A 22,030-nucleotide genomic window follows, 5' to 3' on the forward strand; every position below is an offset into this window, starting at 1 on the left:
AAAAGGTACAGACAGTAGAAATGAAAAATTAACTTAATAATGAACACATACATACCGTTTGGGTCAATTTCACCCGTATTGAAAAATGACTGGAAATATCAATATCACCATGAAGTTTGCTGACTTCCCAAAGTGACTTAAAAATGATCATATTTGAAAATGTCATTCGTTCTCAGCAGGTGCTACAAAGTTGGTGTACACTGAGCATGAGGGACTGTCAAGTGACTCAAGACAGGTACAGAATTGACTTCTCTGAAACATCATCTATTTATTGAAGCCAGATGTGCGATTGTGCATTTTGAAACATGTAATATATTTAATGTTTGCATATTCTTGCACGATGTGTGCGGGTGTAAAAAAAAAGATGTCAGGATTAGTGACAAAGTACATATACTTGGTTACACTTCCCACTACAGACTATCCTTGAGTAGCGGTGCTGCGGTGCTGCGGCGCTCCATCAAGTGGGTGAGCAGCTCCTAACATGTACGCGCCTCCTCCCCTTTAATCAAGAGGAAGCCTTCTCAGAGGGACGTCAAACACGCGCAAGTTGACAAATCAACACCGATCGATTATGGAATCAATGAAACGCTTGTGCATGCGGAACTGACGACCAGATTGCGCGCCCCTCCGCCTTTCTCACTCGACTACTCAGTGCTTCTAAATCAACAGCAACGCCGCCGGACGCGCACCGTTTCTGCTCGCTCGAATCCTGGGGTGGAGGACACGGGAGCCTTTGACCGAGCGACAGACTAAGCTTCACACATTGTAATCCATGGAGGGGGTCGGCGGCAACAGGAGCATGTCGTACAGCCGATGGAGCTATGACAGGTAAGGCTACGCATCTCTCTATCTGTCTGTCTATCTATCTATCTATCTATCTATCTATCTATCTATCTATCTATCTATCTATCTATCTATCTATCTATCTATCTATCTATCTATCTATCTATCTATCTATCTATCTATCTATCTATCTATCTATCTATCTATCTATCTATCTATCTATCTATCTATCTATCTATCTATCTATCTATCTATCTATCTATCTATCTATCTATCTATCTATCTATCTATCTATCTATCTATCTATCTATCTATCTATCTATCTATCTATCTATCTATCTATCTATCTATCTATCTATCTATCTATCTATCTATCTATCTATCTATCTATCTATCTATCTATCTATCCATCCATCCATCCATCCATCCATCCATCCATCCATCCATCCATCCATCCATCCATCCATCCATCCATCCATCCATCCATCCATCCATCCATCCATCCATCCATCCATCCATCCATCCATCCATCCATCCATCCATCCATCCATCCATCTATCCATCTATCTATCTATCTATCTATCTATCTATCTATCTATCTATCTATCTATCTATCTATCTATCTATCTATCTATCTATCTATCTATCTATCTATCTATCTATCCATCCATCCATCTCTTGAGACACAAGTTCCAGCGCCCACCCCAAATTATTCAATAGTTATTGTGTTTGTAATGTTAGCAAGTATAATCGCAATTGATATTTTTACTTTATGCAGTTAGAAATGTAAAGAATAACCAAAATGTAAACAAATCGAACTTTTTGCCCCATTTCTGTCTTCAGTTCCATGGACAGTAATGATCTTTCTGATTTGCACGCCTTGGCCACCAGGGGCAGTATAATATATATAGCGATAGTCTCAACTATACGTCAGTGATATTAGTCTTCATAGACAATAAAGAATACATGCCTGTAAGTATTGTTATATTGCCCATTTACATGTCTTACTTCACCTTTTGTGATAAAATATAAATTTCTTATACAACTTTATTTACCTGCAGCTATAACAAAGCGTTTCACAAAAAGCAATGCGACAATCACAAAGACATTCTAATTGAATAGAGGTTGAATAAGATTTGCAAAACATTGTATTCTATTTTTATTTTAGTCTTAATTCCAACTTTCTCGGAATTTGTGTTTGTAAATTAACGGCCCCATAGAACTGTGGTTAACACAATTTGAATCTGTTCCTTTCAAAGACAAATTGCCTGTTGTGATGTCACCATGCAATGTGAAAGGGTCACTCGAGTGTACATCCTTCAGATGTGTGAGTTTGTTTTGAAAAAGCCATTAATACTACAGAGTCTGCTTTCCTTTGTGTTATCCCCACCATTGTCTGTTTCTCGGCCTGTATGATTACACGTACAAAATGAAAACAATAGCTAAGCTGTCTACCACTTCCTACTCCTGTTGGTTGTTTTGGTTTGGCGATCTATCATCGTATGCAGCAGGAGACAGCCCATGTACATGCTGTCTCTGACTGTTTAATTGGTATTCCAAATGTGTTCTTGGACATCCCAAGAGACTGCAGCTCGAGGCACTGATCTCTTGCAGCCCAAGATTTTTCACCATACTGCAAACTGTGAACAGTATGCAAGCTCTTGTACACTGTGTGAAAATCAATAGCAATAAAGGAGTACTGTTTGTTTTTGCTGTGCAGTGGCAACAAGACCAATAACAGAATTTGCAAAGATAGAGCGCTGTGATTCCTTTCTGAGACCAACTAGTTGGTTACACAATCACAGTGACTTGAATTCATTGTGGTAGTAGCCCATTTTGGTGTCAGAATACACCAAATATGAATCATAGATGTTAGTGTAACGACATTGGCAACAACGGCGGCATTCTTGGCACGTCTACTCTTTAAATGACTATTAGTCAGGATTAAAACGGCTATGAGGAAAATATAAAGCAAATTGTTGTACAGTCTTGAAATTAAGGTAATGCTCCTGGGAAATTGTTGCGGCTGTTGCTAATCGCAATTTTCACGGCTTCCTTCCACAATCGACCAGCTCTTATAATTCTGCTGTTCTGTTTATTCCCTGTGGTATTTTCAGGTCTCTGTTACATCACAAAACAAGTCACTTTGTGTGTATTTGTTTTAGTGCGTGTGTGTACGTGTGGCCGTGTGCGTGTGGTCGTGTGTGTTTGCGTCCATTTGTGTGTGTGTGTGTGTGTGTGTGTGTGTGTGTGTGTGTGTGTGTGTACCCGTGTATGTGTGTGTTCAATTAGTACTTGCAATATTTGCGGAAGTGCTTGGTCAGTGTTGCAAAAGTACCAGAAAACTACTTGAGTAAAAGTACAAATATGTATCCTAATAGAAAGCCAACGTATAGCTTATAGGTGTAAAAAGTACACTCCGTGTTTTAGATGTTTGGAGGACTCTTGAGGACCAGAATTTTTTAATGGGGGTTCATCTGTGTCATGTTGACACACATGACATGGTGTCTGTATAGCACTTGCATTTATTTACCCGAATAACACAAAACAACATATATACAATAACAAAAACATTCATTGGCACAAACAAAAACATGTGTACAGTGACATTTTTGAGTTTTATAATGGTACACTAAGTAAAAAAAGACAAATGAAATTCGGCCATCGGTGCATTTGAAGAAAAAACAAAAGGGCTCCTCTTCAGTCCTCCTTTCGCGCAACTGCAGCGCATCGCCGAACGCGCAACCGTAGTGCGCCACCGGCCGCGCAACTGCACCGCGCTGGTCGCATTATTGTGACAGAGCAGCCGCTGAAATTTAGAAAATATTTTTCAAGTCCTGATATACTTTAAAAAATGTAAGTGGAACTCAGTGAGCAGGAAGTTAAATTTAGTCAGATCGCGCAACTGCAGCCGCACCGCCGAACGCGCAACAGTAGCGCGTCACCGACCGCGGAACTGCACCGCGCTAGTCGCATTGTTGTGACAGAGCCATCGCTGAAATTTAGAAAATATTTTTAAAGTCCTGAGGTATTTTCCAAAATTGAAGTGGACCTCAGTGCGCAGGGAGCTTAATTTTGTCCGATCGCGCAACTGCAGCGCACCACCTAGCGCGCAACCCTAGCGCGCCGCCGACCGCGCAACTGCACTGCGCTGGTCGCATTATTGTGACAGAGCAGTCGCTAAAAATCTGAAAATATTTTTAAAGTCCTGATGTACAGTACGTGGAGTTTATTTAAATGAAACGGAGTGGCAGTTCTGTAGATTCTAACGTATCGTTGGGCAAACACAGAAAATTGAAATTTCTATCAGCCCCCAAATGTCTCATAAAAAATTGCTAGTAACGCAATAACTTAGGGGTTAGGTATTGCTTTGTGTGATTTCAAAACAAACAAACAAACAAACAAACAAACAAACAAACAAACAAACAAACAAACAAACAAACAAAGAAACAAACAAACAAACAAACAGACAAACAAACAAAATGCTGAATATATCATGATTATTTCAAGAGCTACACCTAATTCACATACAGCAGCCTAGTCCATCTCACTGCACATGTGCAGACTTGATTCAGGAAAAGGTTAGCACTTAATAAAACAAAGTTTGCGTATTTTGAGGAGAAGGCAAGAGGAAAACACATTTCATTAAAGCTACCAGAGATACCAACCTTTTCCACAGTGGCATTGAATGTGCAAAGAAAGATGAAGAGCCAGATGGGTAGAGGAGCATGCCTATGACAAATGACTATATAGGCCTTGGAAATAATTTGTTTTGATAACATTCGTAATGACAAACCGACTGTCTGGAATAAGTAAAGATGACCTGCAGCAGAGTCAAGTGATGTTACTGTGGACGTGTATGTTTGTTTTCAGGCTTCTATGGTTTCAGGCATTGTAACTCATGGTGTATCTGCCAGTGCTTGGACATACAGTATGTGCAATCTCACAATGTTCTCGCACCCACTCGGCAAACACTGTAGCCTAGAGATGGAAACGCAAGGTGGGCTAACAAGATAATATACAGATTTTGGAAGGCTCTGCCTTGCATTTTTATGCTTTAATTCAAATCGTATTTTGTACTGTGGGGGTGGAGGGTGGGATTATGTTCTGTTTTAAACATTCAAAATGGTCCCATCCAGACGGTTATATCGCCCTTATGCAGTATGATCAAAATTTGAAGCCAAGTGGTCATAAGTGTATGGTCTGTTTTCAATTAATCTTGCCGTGCAGCTCAGATAGAAAATGAAGTGTGAATGAAGTGTTGTGCAATGGGCAAGGTTCTGCAACTAAATTCCATTAATGGCTGACCATCGGCCCTTAGTTTCTGATTAAAATATTGACCCACAGTTGAAAAGTGATGGACAATCCGTTAAATATGTGATGTTGCAAAGATGCAACATCTTATCACATAAGCTTTCACACATAAAAATTTGTTTCTGGGTCAAAGCGAGATCTTGATTTTTCTTGATTATTGTAAAATGTATTCTACTCAATTTTCCGTGTATGAACTGAAGTGGGAGAAACAGCAACGTTATATAAAATAATAGAACCTAAAACACATCTTTTTAGAATATCAGAGGAACATACTGAAAAAAATAGCAATTAGATTATGCAAGGATTCAAACCCTGAACCTTCCAATTGTGAGGCAGCTGTACCACTTGCTCACCGTGCATGGCTCATTGTAGTACCCATCTGAATCACTGTATCAATTAATCACTTCATTCATCCATTCAGTCAATAGAAGAGCAAATTTCGATAGATGGTGTAGTGAGTCAGCTGCATGAAGACAATTGCTTTATTGGCGCTAGCCCTTAAGTGTGATACATGCTGCAAGAGTAAACTACTTTCTGCTATCTTGACTGCCAGCCAGTATCCTTTCGCCAGTCAGTTCCAAGAAAAACTCCTTTTTCATCAAGAAAATTGTTCTTTGTTCAGCTTTGGCACCACTATGACATAATGTCTTAAGGAGACATTTTACCAGTCAGGAGATTCCATTTGTATGTAAATCAAAGAGTACTTAAGATAGAGCCTTTGTAATTGTGCTCTTTCTCATCTTGTTTTTACACCCACAGAATAACTTGGTCTTTGCTACATTTTTCTACATCGCAGCATATGAGTAGCATATGTGTTTGAAGTCTCTCCACTTTGATACTGAAATGGACTAAGGCAGGTGATTGTTTTTTTTTGCATCAAAGTAGGCTTCTATAAAATGGCCCTTTTAGCGGCAGGTGTGCCTATCACTTCAGAGTTTACACACATAGAAACCATAGTGACGGGGTGCTTTTAAAATATATATTTTAAAATAATAATGATGATTATAATTCAGTCAATTAATGATTCCAGGGGATTATCAATGAAAAGCACTAATTTGTGTGTCTGTGCCTCGATCAGATACGTAAAAATTGCTTGCGCCTTGAATTAGACCTGCTTTTCCCCAGTCTAAAATTAAGTCTACTTTTTGTAATTATATTTGCAGATGCACTGATGGGCAAGGCAGAAAGGCCCAGTGACATCCGGAACTAAACCATTGACCCTGCACGAAAATGATGATGTGCCCTTTTTCACGCAAAAACGCAGATTACTTTCTGTCACCAAATTATCTTGTGCACCAACAGAATCAGATGAGCGCAACAAACCAAACATGCCAAAGGCAATACTGGCATTTCAATTCATTTCATCATCAGTCATGGTCAAGTCAAGTAAACGGCATGTTTGAAATATTTTGGTCATCTTATGTTATTGGAACATCGCTCCAGAACATCTCTACCCCACTGTAAACTATAACCACAATAATAAATTAACATTGATCGATTAACACGTTTCAAAGTATAAAAAACTGTGAAGGCTCATTAGATTGTATCCTTTAGTTAAATACACATGTAATTGCCTTTGTTTTATGTTAAACCTAACAGGGAATGGTAACATTCAGCCTGAAGCAAGCACTATGTATTGAATTATTTTTTGGGGGAAATGTGTGAGATACCACGTTTGAGTCTCTGTTACCATTTAGAAACAAACAAGGTGAGGAATTTTCAAGTGAAAAATTACATTTATCATCTCACTAATACTGTTTTTGTCCTTGCTAACAGTTGTTTATGACTGTTTTTAACTTTATTTTGTGACCCCAGTGCCTGAGGCTCCCAAGGGGTATTTGTACCTCAAAGACTTTGCATTCAACATATATTTGCACTACCAGTGATCTCAGGGCCTTTCCACTCTTCTTTCAATGCATTTAATTTTATTTGATGACATAAGATGTCTTGAATCATTTAATATCTTTTAATTATTATTATTTTTGCCTTTAGGGAGGATTTTGTCCAAGTTCCCAGAGTCCTTCTGTCCTTGATTTGTATGTTAATACTCTTCACAGTGACTATCCCTTTATTCAGCTCTCCTCCAGAGCTCTGCACCAGAGCTGAATGTGAGATATGCCTCTGGAGCCGGTTGCTATGGTGAATGAGTGTGGCGTAAAACTGGAAGGTGGCACTACATGTTTTTCAGAAATAAGATTGTGAGTCTGAAGAGTGAAATTATTATAAGCACGCTGTAAATGTAGGCACATTCGACAATCTCCCTTGCTTCTAAAATACAACCAGTCAGGATAGTGTGCTGCATGTTAAAGGCCTTAACATGTCATCTATTCACTCACTGGTCAAAATATTAGGGAGGTACAATACATCACCTATACAAAATGTCAATCAGCAATTCTGCATTAACATAGATGATCCATTTTTTTATTGTCATTGAAATAAATAATTCAAGGATGTGTTTATTATTGTGTTTGAAGATGAGGTGTACTGCACCTTAATGGCTGTTTTAAATACAGACCGTGGAATAATTTTTGTTTACGCTCAATTTGACAGCAAACCGGAAGTAGCAATAAACGGCTTGAAGCCCATTTTGAATTGAGTTTACCACCACCGTACAGTGCTCATAGCTTACATTTAAGTGGAAGCAAAAGATTGACTGAATGATGACTTGTTTCTCAATATGAAGAAGTTTGAATCTACTGTGACCAGAAGTGCATAGAGTAGACAGTGACTTTCCCAGTCTGGTACTGGTACCACTAGCTGTATGCTGCCTCACTCCAGTGGTAGTCTGAATAATAAATACTTGGAGTTCAGTTGTATTTAAATTTTTAGTATCATACATTTGTATCTGATTGTTTTTAAAGTTACATTTAGTTACAATTTGAACTTTTATGTCAAATACATGTTGATTAAATCATTACTTGATACAGTCCCCCCTCCTCTTATTTAAATACAAATTATAGTATGAAATGAACCTTTTAGGAATAATAATAGTAATGATAAAAAAAAATCTGCCAAACAATTAGGCCTTACCACGCTACTGTATTTTAATGTTGGCCATAACGCTATTGTATGACAATATAAAGTGTGACATGAACATCTACTTCTATGAGAAATATTTTATGACAGCTATAGACAGTATGAGCAGTGTACCAGTGTAGCAAACACAGAAGGAAAAAAGAAGAATTATTCAGAATATACACTAATATACACCGTATTGTAATGGAATGATTTACAATATACAGAATGCTGGTATAAGTGAATAGTAGTAAATGCATGCAGTTGTGAAAACATACTTTCACATATTAATGTGTTGTTTAAGAGGCTGCGGTTGAAGTTACAGTGAGGGACATAAGCTGGCAAACAGCGCCGCCGTGTGTCCATCCGTCAAATCTATTTTTTTTAACAGTCGAGGTCTCTCCCTGTTGATCAAATCAGTGTTTCCCAACCTTTTTTCATTCACGGCATACCTTTTCATTGGAAAAAACCTCGAGGCACACCACCAAAAAATAATCTGTTAAGTGTTACACCACTTCTACATTAAAATCATTTATATTACAACACAAAACGTAAAGTCCTATGCCTATATATGAATGGCGAGTCGAATAATTGAATAAAAATAAATCCTAAATATTATTTAAATTGTATTTCTTTTTTAAATAAAAGTGACAGGTTTTTTTAAAGGTTTTAAACAGTGTAAGGAATAAACTATTGAAAGTGATTGTGATTGAAATCCAAAAAAAATCAACATGCCTGTGTTTACTGTTTTGGACTAGCTCTATAAATATTGGGACAAAAAGAAGAGTCACTTTTGAAGACGCTCTTCTGTTCTGACAGCAGCTTAGTGGCGATCTCAGTCGACTTGACTATATTTTATGTTGGTGAAAAATGAACAATCCAGGTTCTCCCGTTGAACTGCATGCTCTGATTTCCATCGGACGACAAACAGCCGTCATAGTGTCACTGTTAGTAAACACACATTTCAACTGAATATGTGCAGATGCAATACAATCAGACTGACACAACATGAAATCTCAAGATTGTTCAATTTGCCACCCATGCATGATTAGCAAGTGGCTGACCAGGCCTTGCGCTAAGTGACCAGTGGTTTGGCGATCCTGTTTACAATATGCTCAGTAATTAATGTTGAACAATTCCCCACGGCACATCTGAACATCTCTCACCGCACACCAGTGTACCGCGGCACAGTGAATGGGAAACACTGGATCAAATCATAGTTACTTGCCTGCTACTTCAAGAAAATAAACAGTTCAACGTTTTGATCATCCAAATGGACAATATGTTTTTTTTTTAGACACACGCTAAAGCATAGTAGCCTACCGCTGAGATTTTTTTTTTTTCTATCTACTAATTTGGATTCTCAGCTGTTGCCATGGTTACGGAAGCGGGTGTGTTTTCAGAGGATGCGTGAGAGAGAGCTGAGTTGGGATGCAACCAATGCACTCATCGATGCCTCCATCTTTCTGCACGTCTTGTGTTGAGATTTGAGGTGACAGCTTTTTTTATCTGCAAGGGGTAAATTTGAAAAATTTGACAGCAAACGACTTGATTGATTTACTGCTGCTGTGCTGTGCATGAATTAGAACAGAACAATCACGAGGGTCCAATTAAAGCCACAGACCTACAATTTATTCATTATTTATAATTCAATGAGAAAACTGCCTTGGGAGTGTGAGTACATTTTGAAAGGTAGCTGTGTTTTTAGTTTTCTAATTATTCACCGCATAAAGAAAATTGACTGCGTATGAATTGTTTGTACATTCTACAGGACGACCACACTTGATGATGTGGAGGATTCTGTAATTGTGACTCATCCGGTGAATCACAGCTCCAGATATTATACTTAAAACAAAGTGTCTGTTGCCCCTGGTTACAAATGATGTTGAAAAAAACAGCAAAAAAAACCCCAACGTTTTATTCGTATCCACTTATTTGTAACTTCCAACCATCTTTTTAAATGGATGATTATTATGATGTTTACATAAATTTGGTCTTTTTTCCCTCTAATCCCATGACAACTATATTTTTAATTATTTCCTGGATTAAATCATCTAATTTGCATAAAATGGGTATTTCATATTTTTGAACAATGGAGCAATTTTATATTAGGCATACATTTCAATTGGATGGATGGATAATACAATTTAGATTTTCTTTCTTTTTTTTAATTACAGATAACCTGTACAAAGACGAATCAATCTCAAAGACACAAAGAGATCCTTGTACCAGATTTAGCAGAAACCCAATTTCCATCTGTAGTCCATAACATAAAATAAGAAAAGATATAGAAACCCAACGCAAACTCATAACGGATACAAAAATTGAACTCAATTCATGAAATATACAGAAATGTACAACTCAAATAAATAAAATTGCAAATTAAATTTCACGGTTAGCCTACTTATAAACTTAGTGCAAACACTTATAGTATTGTAAAATAAAAGTGCCAATAAAATGATAACGAGATGAGATACCGTTCTTTGCAAAAGATTTACATTTTAATTTATGAAGCCAAAGACCTATATAAACATTTCATTTTGTTGACATTGTGCAGCAAAACTGATATTTTTAAAAATCCAATCAGTCTTTTGGACTTTTGACAAGAACTGATGTTAGTTTGAAACACAAAATGGTTGCAAGTGTGGTAACAAGATCTGATTGTTATCGAATATGTGTCTGTCTCTGTCATACCTGTCGCTTGCAGGCTCCATCTTTAGCTTTTGCAATTTGGACATTTATTTCTCGTCACAAATTAAGAACCTCAAAGCATCTACAATGCCACAACCTGTTGTGTCAATCATTAAACAGCAATACCTCAGTTTCATCATCTAATTTCAGAGCAGCTAACCTTACCCTGGAATAAAATGATCATCAACTCAAACCATTTTGATTACATGTTTAAACATGCCGTTTGCACCAACTAATGCTCAATCAGCACACAAACCTGCATAATCAAAAGCGATTCAATACAAGAGCTGTATCAAAAATGACCGTATGTAATTGCCATAGCATACTGAGAGCTAACACGTCAGTTTTGTTTCCTATCAAGTAAAGTCAGCAACACATTCGAATGTGATACAATCTGCTAAAATGTTAAGTGAGTCCCCCCTTGATAAATCAAACATGCAATTTTTTAAATCAACTTTTATCTCATTAGATAGGACAAGAGGACCTCATACAGTGGCCAGAATGTGTATGCAGTATAAATCCTATACTGATGAGGTCTTTCCTAATCTTGATGGGATTTTATTACTGTGGTGCTTTGAATTACAAGTGACCTGATTTATATGTTTACAAGACATGAGCCATCATCAGGCTGATTTTTATGCTTTTTAATGTGTACTCAATTTGGGGTGAACTCAGTTCAACCCAATTCACAACAAGCAGAGGTTTACCGATTAAAAAAAAGCGGCTTTGGTTTGGTGATTGCCATTTCTACTTGTTGTAAATGTCTACTTAAACATAAAACTATAAGAATTCGACTTTGCCTTGGAAATGTTTTTTTTTGTTTTTAGCTCAATACTAACAATCAATGTGAAATGCTATAGTTGAACTAATGAACAAACAATATTTAAACACAAACTGTGGAGCAGCACTTGATGGCACATAGTACAAGAATACAGACAGAGGCACAATGTCCACTGAACTGAAACAAAAAAGTGGCAAAACGTTTTAATGATTTAAATTTGATGTAATTTTCATTGCTGTGTGTTTTACTTAAATACATGATTAGAGAGGTCACCTTACAAACATGTTTATTTTGGGTGAGGCACAAGTTTCTTCATGTCAGTAAGATTATGTGAGTGTTGTGAGTTACGAGTGTGATCACCACATATTGAAGTCATATCACAAGGCACTACTGAACATTGATTTTCCTTGCTTATGCATTTGACATTTGATTTGGTTAGCTTTGGCTCATTGAGAATGTCAATGGATCAACATACTTTATCAAGCATTACATATGCAATCCATTGCACATGTACAGAAACTTCTGAAACATGATAAGAAAATGCGTGAATCCACAAGGTTAAGACGCTTGGTGATTACTCACGGATCGGTGAGGAGGCTGCTGTCAGATAAGAGGGACACAACAGAATTGTGCTGTATTGAGGGGAGTCAATCCGGATGCTTCAGTGGGACACTGGGACATTGAAACAATGTTTCGTCCAGTCTGACATTTGCTAATCCAAAGGATGTTTTATGGATGCTCTCAACTGGCTCTCAACTGGGATTTAGGTTGATACACGGCACACCATGATGTGATCTTTTGCCAAAGATCGATGTGATGCTGCTGCAAAATAAGTGCTAAAAAAATATCACTACATCTCTCCACTATGTGTTGGTAGGATCAAAGTGTATATTTCCCGCATTAGCAGGAATCAATATATGTGGGCACATTGGATTTGAATAATGCTGGACAAACGCCAATATGCTCGATCACTTTTCATTCATATCATGCATACGGAAAGTCACTCACGATGGAGTCTCAGTCTAAAGCTTTTATTCCTTGTGGATATAAAAAAGTCTACACAGCCCTGTTCAAATGCCCTGTTGTTTTTTTTTTAACATTAATGTGACTTATAAACTCCGGCCTCATGTCCAATGAAAATAAATAAAATAGGCCCAATGCATGATGCTGCCTCCACCATGCTGCATGTCTTGGTGAGGATCAGTCGAACTAGTGGAAACTTAACTTTGGTTTTGTTGGACAGTAATACATTTTCCTCACATATGTTTGGGAGAATTCAAGTGTGTTTCTGCTCAATATACCTGGGCTTAAATGATTTTTTTTGTTTCTTGCCACCCCACCTTATAACCCAAAACATTGGAAGAATACAAAATTCCAATTACAGCTCCTTCAATGTCACAGCCCACCTGATGCGATGTCTTTTCATCAATTTTGGAGGGACATCCAGTTCTTGATCATTTCACTGCTGTGCCACATTTTATTCACTCTGCTGTGTTCCATATTATGTTTAATGCCTTGGTAAAAGCTTTATTTCCATCTACTAATTGATACCTTTGAACAAGGAGATTGGTCTAATTCTGCGGAAGCTGTTTGTGCTGAAAGATGTGAGAGTCAGTAAAGGTCTACCTGAACATCTGAACCTGTGGTTATTCAGAGACCCTTAAAATAGTGACAGGTGTGTGCTGACATATATTTGACAGTTTATTGATTAAGTCTGAACACAGACTCCCCTATTATAAGAGTGCGAGCACACTTGTGCAACCACACTTACAGTTATTTTTTACTTCACCGCTCTCCCCTTTTCCCCAGTAGAATTATACAGGTTACAATTGTGACAAAAAGTTTTCAAATCATTTTCTTGGTGTCATTTTTAGGATCACAAAACACTGGCATTTGAACAGGGGTGTGTAGACTTTTTATACCCACTTAATGTTCACACACTTGCCTGTTTGTGTTTTGCACATTTCTTTTGAATAAAGATGCCAGCATTTCTGTTGAAGGCCGCAAGTTAGTCTTGAGTTATATCTTACCAGCACGTATTGTAGGAATATCACATTTTTAAGGTGCCCTTCAATGTATTAAGCTATCATAAATTAAATTGCAAGTGGCACATCACTGCTGGAGAATCACAGAGGAGGACATCTTCGTTAGATGCACAGCATCCATCATTTTGTATTTGTTGCTTGAGTTTTACTTGTGTCTCTCAATGTACTTTGTAGTTTTGCAGTTCAAGTACAGGACTCAAACAAACTTGGGACTCCTTGGCATTAAACATGTAAGAAGTGGTCCCATTTTTGCCCAAAGTCAGGTGAGAAAGAACCAGAAAAGTGCCATGCAAAATGGATGAATAGAACACATACACTGTATTTTAATTTGTATAATTAAACAAGTGAGTATTTATGCAGCTTTTAAATTCATTATCTCAAGATGATGCCAAGAGGGCTTAATTAGCTCTCATTTGCTTATTATCTACCAGTTCTCCAAGCCCGCCTCCACTCTCCGGTGTAAGATGTGACATCATTTTGATCCACGCAGTAACCCTTCGAGAATACACTTCCAACTGACTATGTTTTGGCAGTGGGACTGGAAGAATACACTTCACCTCCTGCTGTCGCGCACCATTTATGCTCTAAGTAGCTAACAAATACTGTGAAAGTATTTCATATTACTTTGATGATCCATCGATCAATCAAAGCTGTTTTGCTGTTAAAGCCTTTGTGTTAGATTTCAATAGATGTGGCCAGCAAAGATAACTCTTGTGTTGATTTGCAATCAGCAGGAAGGGGGAAAAAATCATTGCTGTTGCATGAACTATAAACAGTTTAGTAAAATGTAGCACACCTTTTTTTCTTTTTTCTTTTTTTTTACTTGTAGATAAAAACAGTAGAAAGTGAAACTTTTGTTGTCTTGGATTCATCCAGGATTTTTCTTGACATATTTTAATGAATCTTTTTGATCTATTTTTATTTGAGTAAATCTTCACACCTTTTTTTTTAATGTTAGAAGAGCATCATAACCTTCCAATTTAGGATCATACTGGTGAGGCAGCGCAAGAGACAGATAGGCTGCAAGAGTGTAGCGATACGTCTTTTCGTGGAGAATTAAACATTTGTACAGAACCAGTCGTTCATTTGTGTAAATAATGAATTCCACAGTACTGGAGCCTCACTAGAGAATGTTTCAAAACCTCCCGACTTCTTTTTAGCTCCCCAAACAATAACATTAATTACCAGTTGGAAGGAAATAATTACTGGGTAATGTAACGCCTAACCCTTCTGATCTCTGCAGTGCTTGTGTTCGCTGCAGCAAAATTTTAAGCCTGATTGATGCAGACGGACAAAAGCCAGGGATTGCCAGTGCATTAAGTGAATAGACCATATTTACAGCGATTGTTGGTCTGTTGTTCCGAATATTACAGTGCCTCTGGGCACTAAATGTAAGAATTCTGGACTGGACTAATATAATTGATCAGAGGAGACATTATCGTTGTATCATTAGTAAGACCACAGAGACAAGTACTGTACTTTGAAAATGGAGTCAAGTGGGACGGAAGCAGGAAGAATATATTCTTATCATTACCAAAGTCCCTCATGACCAAATGCAGCCTTCAAAGTCAAACTTCAAAGTCTGCTCTCCAGCATCAAATATTCAGCGGGGTGCTTTTACTCAGGAGCGTTTCTGACCTGAGTGGCTTGTTCCATTTAGCTCCACTTTCATCCCAGCAGCTCGTAGTCAATATGCAAAATCCTCTCTCTTGGATTTCTTCATTTTAGGACACTTGTAGATCAGATAAGATATCTGCCTTCAAACACTGTCGATTCTGTTTGAGATATAGGAGCTGTTTTTGTTTATTGACATCTAAACGAGTATCTTCTGATTCGAAATTAGTATTTGATATAAGTTTTTTTTTTTCTACTTCCATTTTTCATTCAGTGTGGAGCTGCGGAGGACGAACATCCCACTCTGCAACCCCCAATCAATAGAAGTAGTTTTGATTTACAAAATGCACCATTCGTGAATTTTGAGACTCAAATTGTATGCCAGCTGCATGGCAATAGCTTTAGGTACACTTGCAGAACCAAAAGTGATATCAAAAGTAAAGGATTCTCCATAATGATTGGTTCATGACCCAAATTTGCTTCATCCATCAGACTCAAACAAAAGGGCAAATCTGACATTTCTATAACAATACTTTATGACAGCAGTCAAAAAGTCCTTTGCCTTTGATCAGCAATAAATTACCACGCCCAAGTTGGATCCTTAAATTTGGGAAAGGCTGCAAATGAATAACAAATGAAAATCCATTCATCCATTTTGTACTGCTTTTCAAGCAAAAGACAGTCATCAGTTACTCACGGGGCAGACAAAGCTAGGCAGCCAGTCACACTCATTATTCAGCAAGAATGTGCGTGTAGATTCTCTCCCACTCAGGTCATTGTCATGGTTGAATTGAGGCACATGGACTCTTATAGTCTATTTTCCCTTTAAAAAACAAACAAACAAACAAACAAACAAACAAACAAACAAACAAACAAAGATTGCTATTTATTTGGGGGGGGGGCTGCTAGAATGGATTACAGTGATCCCTCGTTTATTGCTAATAATTGGTTCCCAGACCCCCTGCGATAGATGGAAATCCACAATGCGGAGTCAGTATTTTTACAATATCCGCACAAGACCTTTATCATTTTATTTTTAAGCACTTTATTTTATTTTTAAACATTTTAACGTTAAACTGACTTTTATAATTATTCTTTAGGGCTTCACTAAAACTCACAAAGTCACAAAAAAACTATCGTAAACGTGTCACGATTCCGCTCTGCCCTCGCCGTGCTGGCCGGCAGACATGTCCACCTGTGCCCTTGTTACCATCTGATTAGGACGTGTATTTAAACCCCGCAAGCCCGTCAGTGGTTTGTCTGCTTCAGTAGACGTACGCCTGGGTCACCTGGGACACCTGGGTCTCCTATCCTACCGGATTCCCGTTTGCCTGAGCCGCTGTCTAGTGCGATGTCTGTTTCCTGATTGGCTGTTTAGGAAAAGCCTGTTTTTATGATCTGCTCTGGACTCTGTTTGGCTTGACCTTTTGCCTTTCCCCGACCACCAGCTTGCTATGCCCGTCTGCTTCAATGACGCACGATGCACGCTCGTTCGTGACAAAACGAAGCGCAACTCAGAGATGCTGCTGGTTCTGCTGACGCAAATGAAGTGGACGTAGCTGAGATAAACTGTTGGGTCTAAATATGATCAGACATTAAATCACATGCTGGAACGAAGAGGAGAAGACAACCAGGATGAGTTTACTCGCAAGGAGAACGATAGAGAAAGGAAGCTCAGTTACAATCTCCACCAGTTCTGAGTTCCTCCTCCACGTGCTCCTCTTTTTAATGTCTTGGTTGCCCTGGTTACAGAGGCGTTGCCACACTAAAGGGAGGGGAGATCGTGGCTGTAGCAACGCTGATTAGCTAAGGAATATAGTGTAGTGTGACCTAGCACTTGTCGGCCCTCGACCCCCCCATTGGGACTGCAGAGTCTGCTCTCTTCCCTCAACCAGTTGTCCTCTCCATGGGTGGCCGACTCCTCCTCGACTGTGATCAGATAACTTGAAACACGTTGAATGCCGCTTACCTGTGGAACAATGCAACTAAACCCTTGCTAAGTTTATCCTCTTAGTAAACTAACACAACACATAATAATAATAATAATAATATCTAGTCCTACCTAAACATTTCAACACATATTAAGTAAATGTAAGGTAACTGGTATACAGTTCCTTAAACGAGCATTGAGTAAATATGGGATAACTTTAATGTGACTACTTCAAACTGTATATAACCAGTTTTGATCATCTACAATCTATGAATCAAAGCTACAGTTAACTAAAAGGAATGAAGTCCCTTTAAACTGAACAAAGAACATTTCGCCTATGCAAAGAAGCTCTGCTCATTGTTAGTGAAGGCCTCTTACAAAACAAACACAAAAGTAACATAAGGACAGGAAGGAACCATAAGGCTGACGGAGATCAAAAGACATTCCTTAAACTAAATACAAAGTATTTAGTTTAAAGGAGAGTCGTAAACTCGTAAAAGATAAGGCCTCCTGGTCTGGCAGGCCAAGGCTTCCCCCGAGATTATTCCAACATAAAGCGTGGTTAGAACTGCGCTAAGCCAATCAGCGGCAAGGATACAGATCAACATGTTCCCATTGGTCTCGTGTCCTTTACCGGCCAATAGTGTGTTCTAAAGCCATATGGGCAGACAAAGCTTCGCGCTCCAAGTGACACCGCAAAAAGTCGCGATGCATCGAATTTGTTCACAATACCAAGGCCGCAACAGGTGAAGCGCAAAGTGGCGAGGGATCACTGTCATAGAATTTCCCTTCATTTCAAGGGGGCATGATGATTGAAAATGTGTTTTGAGTTTGGAATGTGGTCACTGAACAAAATAAAACTTGTATTGAATGACACCACTGCATTGTTAAATGAATGTCTCTCTGATCGAGGTGACCAAATTGATCATTACTCTTACTACAACGGCATTATTTAAATACATTTTCTTGAATGTTATGAACCCAGTCATGTGACCAGTGGAGAGACTTACAGTATGACCAGACTGCAAATTACTGATGTCACGGTCAAGTTTATCCAAAAATCCTTGTGGCCATGTGTGCCAAATCCGCTCATCTTCTTCCTTCACCTCTTTGACCTTGCGCTTAAAACACCAAATTCCAATCTGTTCAACCTCAAATCCAAGAGAATTTTGTGCAATAAATTAAAACACAAATAACAACAAATGCTAGAAATTGGATTTTGACTGTAGAATTGGTTGTTTGGAACACATACATGTATTTACAAACAAAATACTCTGACAACTGTGTAGTTTTAAGCAATCTTAACTTCCCCATTAAGCTGTGAGACTTGACGTTTTTGAAACGCCCTCCGCTCCCTTGTCTTCAGGAAGGTTGTATCAGATGTTGACTAAAATGTTTCGGCATTTATTTTGTCACAAATATTTTTATTCAGATGAAAGTGAAACAAAAACTAAAATAGAAGTCAGTCATTGATATGATAACGATAACTATTGACTACTGAATACCATTGAACATGATTTTTTATTATTCAATTGTATTTTATATCATTCGAAATATTTCCACATCATTCCATATCCTTCGATATCATTGCCACACTCTTCGCTATCATATCCGCATGTCACATGATTATGTTTAATCTCATCCCATTCATTCCATAAAATGATTTCTTTTCCATTCAGTATTGCAGAATCCACATCCAACTTCTCCAGTAATTGCATTTTCTAGTTAAATAATGAACTTCGAGTTGTTTTCCTGTCATTTAAGTTCACAACACATTGTTACTCTGGCTTACATACATCAACATTGTTTGTGGCTCTTTCTCAGGCAAGGCAAGTCAAAAGACTCTCCCTCCCAATTATTTGTATTGATTACCGATCATTTTACCCCAAAACTGAGCAGGACCTCACACGTCCACGTGAGATATATGTGCCTATTGATGAGGCCGCCTTGAATCGACTCCTTGTGGAGCGGTTGTGCTCCCAAGGAAGCCGCCTGCGTTAACTGTCTATAGATGGACTCGGCACTTGGCCCAGGAACACAGTGAGTGATGTGTGACAGTGGGGGGCATCAGACGGAGGGCGGAAGCAGATGTGCGTGAGCTGTGCCCACTATCACTGGGCGCCTTTGTCTGGCTGCGGCGAGTGTGGAATTAAAGGCTGCTAACACTAGTTACCGCAGTCATATGCTAATGCCTCGGCAATCAAATGATTCCAGAAAACACATCTGAGTCGGCTGATTTGCATTCTGAGTGCAAATGAACAAAAGAGAATATGAAGGCTGCTAGAAAAGACAGGGATTCTCCATAGTTTTTTTTTCTCCCACTGAAAGCTTTGATATTACTGTTGGTGATGCTGCACGAGAGAGATGGAGAGGGAGGAAGAAGGGTGGGGGGGATTTAAAGGGCAAGAAACGGAGGGAGATTTAGATCCAGTCAAGAGCAGAGGCGGTGGATATGAGCAGAGAAGAGGAGAGGCATTGACTGCAAACACACGCACACACACACATGCACAGGAGGACAAGAACAGGGCTAATTTCACGTGCACATCGTACATCACTTGACGAGAGAGGCTGCCTGCGTAGATTGGTAGTCATCTGACATACCGCGGCGAGAAGACAGACGTACGAGCGAAGACTCGGGGGGGATACAAGGAGCAGTGATGATCGGGCTATGTTGGTTCTCGCCGTTTGAATCCTGTCCCCAGACCACTTAGCCACTTTGCTGTGGTGCTGTTGCAGGCCGCCAGCCTCGCAGTCAGGGTGATTGAGACAAAATGAGCTCCAAGCACACCTCCGACTGGATTCCCTACAGGTACTGTAACTAAAGTGGGCTCAGGCTGCATCTTTTGGCCAGTGTGCAGTTGCGTATGTGTGTGTGCATGTCTGTGATGTAAAGGTGTACTCTTGATTTGACAGAGTGATCCAAATGAGTGTCATGATCTGCTTTGAGTCTCTACAGTCGCGGTGGGTCAAAAGATTCAAATAATCGACAGATTATTCGATTAAAATAATTGTTACTTGCAGCGCTTCAGGACATCATTTTGGACATTAGCTGTAGTTGAAGTTACTTTAATGTAACATTTCTAGAAAGTGGTGGTGGTGGGTGGATTGTTCACTGGGTGACATGATTTTGGGCACAGGGATTGATGTTCAAATCCCAGTCAGGATGAAAGGTAATAGCCAGTTGGGTCTCTAGGCAATGTGTCCATTCTCAAGCCTGAATAAAAATGCCTATGTTTTGTCAGGAAGGGCAAACATATCATGCCAGTGACTCACTGTGGCAACCCTTGACAAGTAGTTGCTCCTTAGCCTATGAAGTGTAATTTCCAGACTGATGAAAATAACGCTGATCTGAATGGGCATTGATGTATTCAGATGTAAATCAATGAATAAATCCATCCCTGAACACACCAAATACTAAAAATCTAATTCGAATTGTCAATACATTTTGAGATAAATATTTTCTGTCAACTAGTATTAAAATGCCAGTTACAATAATAGTGTTATTTTACGGCATAAAATTATCTTAAAGTTGTGTTTCCATTGTTTCTTTAAATGATGTGACATTTTGGATTTCTCATTCTTGATAATTAACTATCAAAATATGCAAATGGAAAAAAAAAAGAGGGAAGGCAGTCAGTGGTCAGCGCAAATAAATGTTAAACAAATTTCCCATATCTAAAATTTAAGGAAGACAAGTGAGAAAGCGGGGACAGAAAGGTCGTCGGTTACACAATAAACAGTTTGCCTGATCTTGTGTGGCTCTCATTAAAAATCCATGGGTAGCCGATTGTTCTATCCCTCATCTCATTAGAAATACAGGATGCAGTGTTCTTATTTTCTGGAAATGCGGGCGACATTTCACACAAAAACATACTTGTACTTGCACACCTCAGCGGTGTTAGACTTTTCGATTCAATCCCCCCTCCATCTCTGCTGTGGGAATCTAACTAGGACAGCAAGAAACATCAGAGGAATGATTTTTTTTATGAAGGGGGGGGGTTCTAATGTGAGGTTGTCCAATCAAGCAAAGTTTGTTTTGAATCCAACAGTTTTTCTTTCTTTTGGATACGTATATTGAACCAAAATCAGCGATTCAGTCATGAAATTGTTTAGTGTACCTTGTGTACAAGCAAATGCGATTTTCAAAGCATTTTCTTGTGGGTGTTTGTGACCAGGGGCACTGCACCATTAACGCCTTTTACAGCTTGGTGGGTGTGACTGGCATATGTCTTTTTTTTTTTTTTTCAGGCTCGGAGGCATCTGTGCTTTGAGCTCTCTGACGCAAATGTGTGGTTGACGTGATGATACAGTAAAAACGATCAACATTGCTGCACCTGCTGCTCATAGTTATTAGGTCACATAAATTTGGTTGGGGTGGTGACGCAGCAGTTCATTTGTTAGCGCATCGGCCTGGTAGGTTTGATGCTATGAAAATGAAACAATCTTTTTTATGTGTCCTTCACAGCAGCCATGTTGCTGTTGAATCACATGCATACGGGTCTGAAGATTGCCAAGAGATAAATGAGACATTTTTGTAAATTGTCCGAAAAGAGAAAAAACAAATGAATCATCAATTCTGGCTCCTGTGTAGTTTGCCTGTTCTCCCCGTGCCTGTGTGGGGTTTCCTCCAGGTCCTCTGGTTTCTGTGAGTGAGATTGTGAGCGTGAATGGTTGTTTGTCTCTGTATGCCCTGAGATTGGCCGGTGGCAATTTCAGTTTCCAACCACCCAAAAGACAGCTGGGATAGGCTCCAGCATGCCCGCGGCCATCATAAGAATTACCGGTTCGGATGAATGAATGAATACAATTAAAGCACTATACCAACAATAGAAAAAAAAATTCCTAACAAGGCTACCT

The 22,030-nt window shown here is 38.9% G+C and overlaps 1 protein-coding gene across 1 annotated transcript in view; it reads left to right on the plus strand.

The window, feature by feature from the left end:
* The first annotated feature begins 185 nt into the window (after nt 1-185).
* tub (TUB bipartite transcription factor) overlaps nt 186-22,030 on the plus strand; it is a 34,347-nt gene continuing 12,502 nt past the window's right edge. The window contains exons 1-2 of the mRNA XM_085908233.1: nt 186-235; nt 417-828. Of these exons, the coding sequence (XP_085764359.1) occupies nt 773-828 (56 nt within the window). The 5' untranslated portion in view covers nt 186-235; nt 417-772. The remainder of the gene's footprint in view (nt 236-416; nt 829-22,030) is intronic.

The sequence above is a fragment of the Syngnathus leptorhynchus genome, chromosome 3, assembly GCF_054491065.1.
Source record: "Syngnathus leptorhynchus isolate UIUO chromosome 3, UIUO_Slep, whole genome shotgun sequence".
NCBI lineage: Eukaryota > Metazoa > Chordata > Actinopteri > Syngnathiformes > Syngnathidae > Syngnathus > Syngnathus leptorhynchus.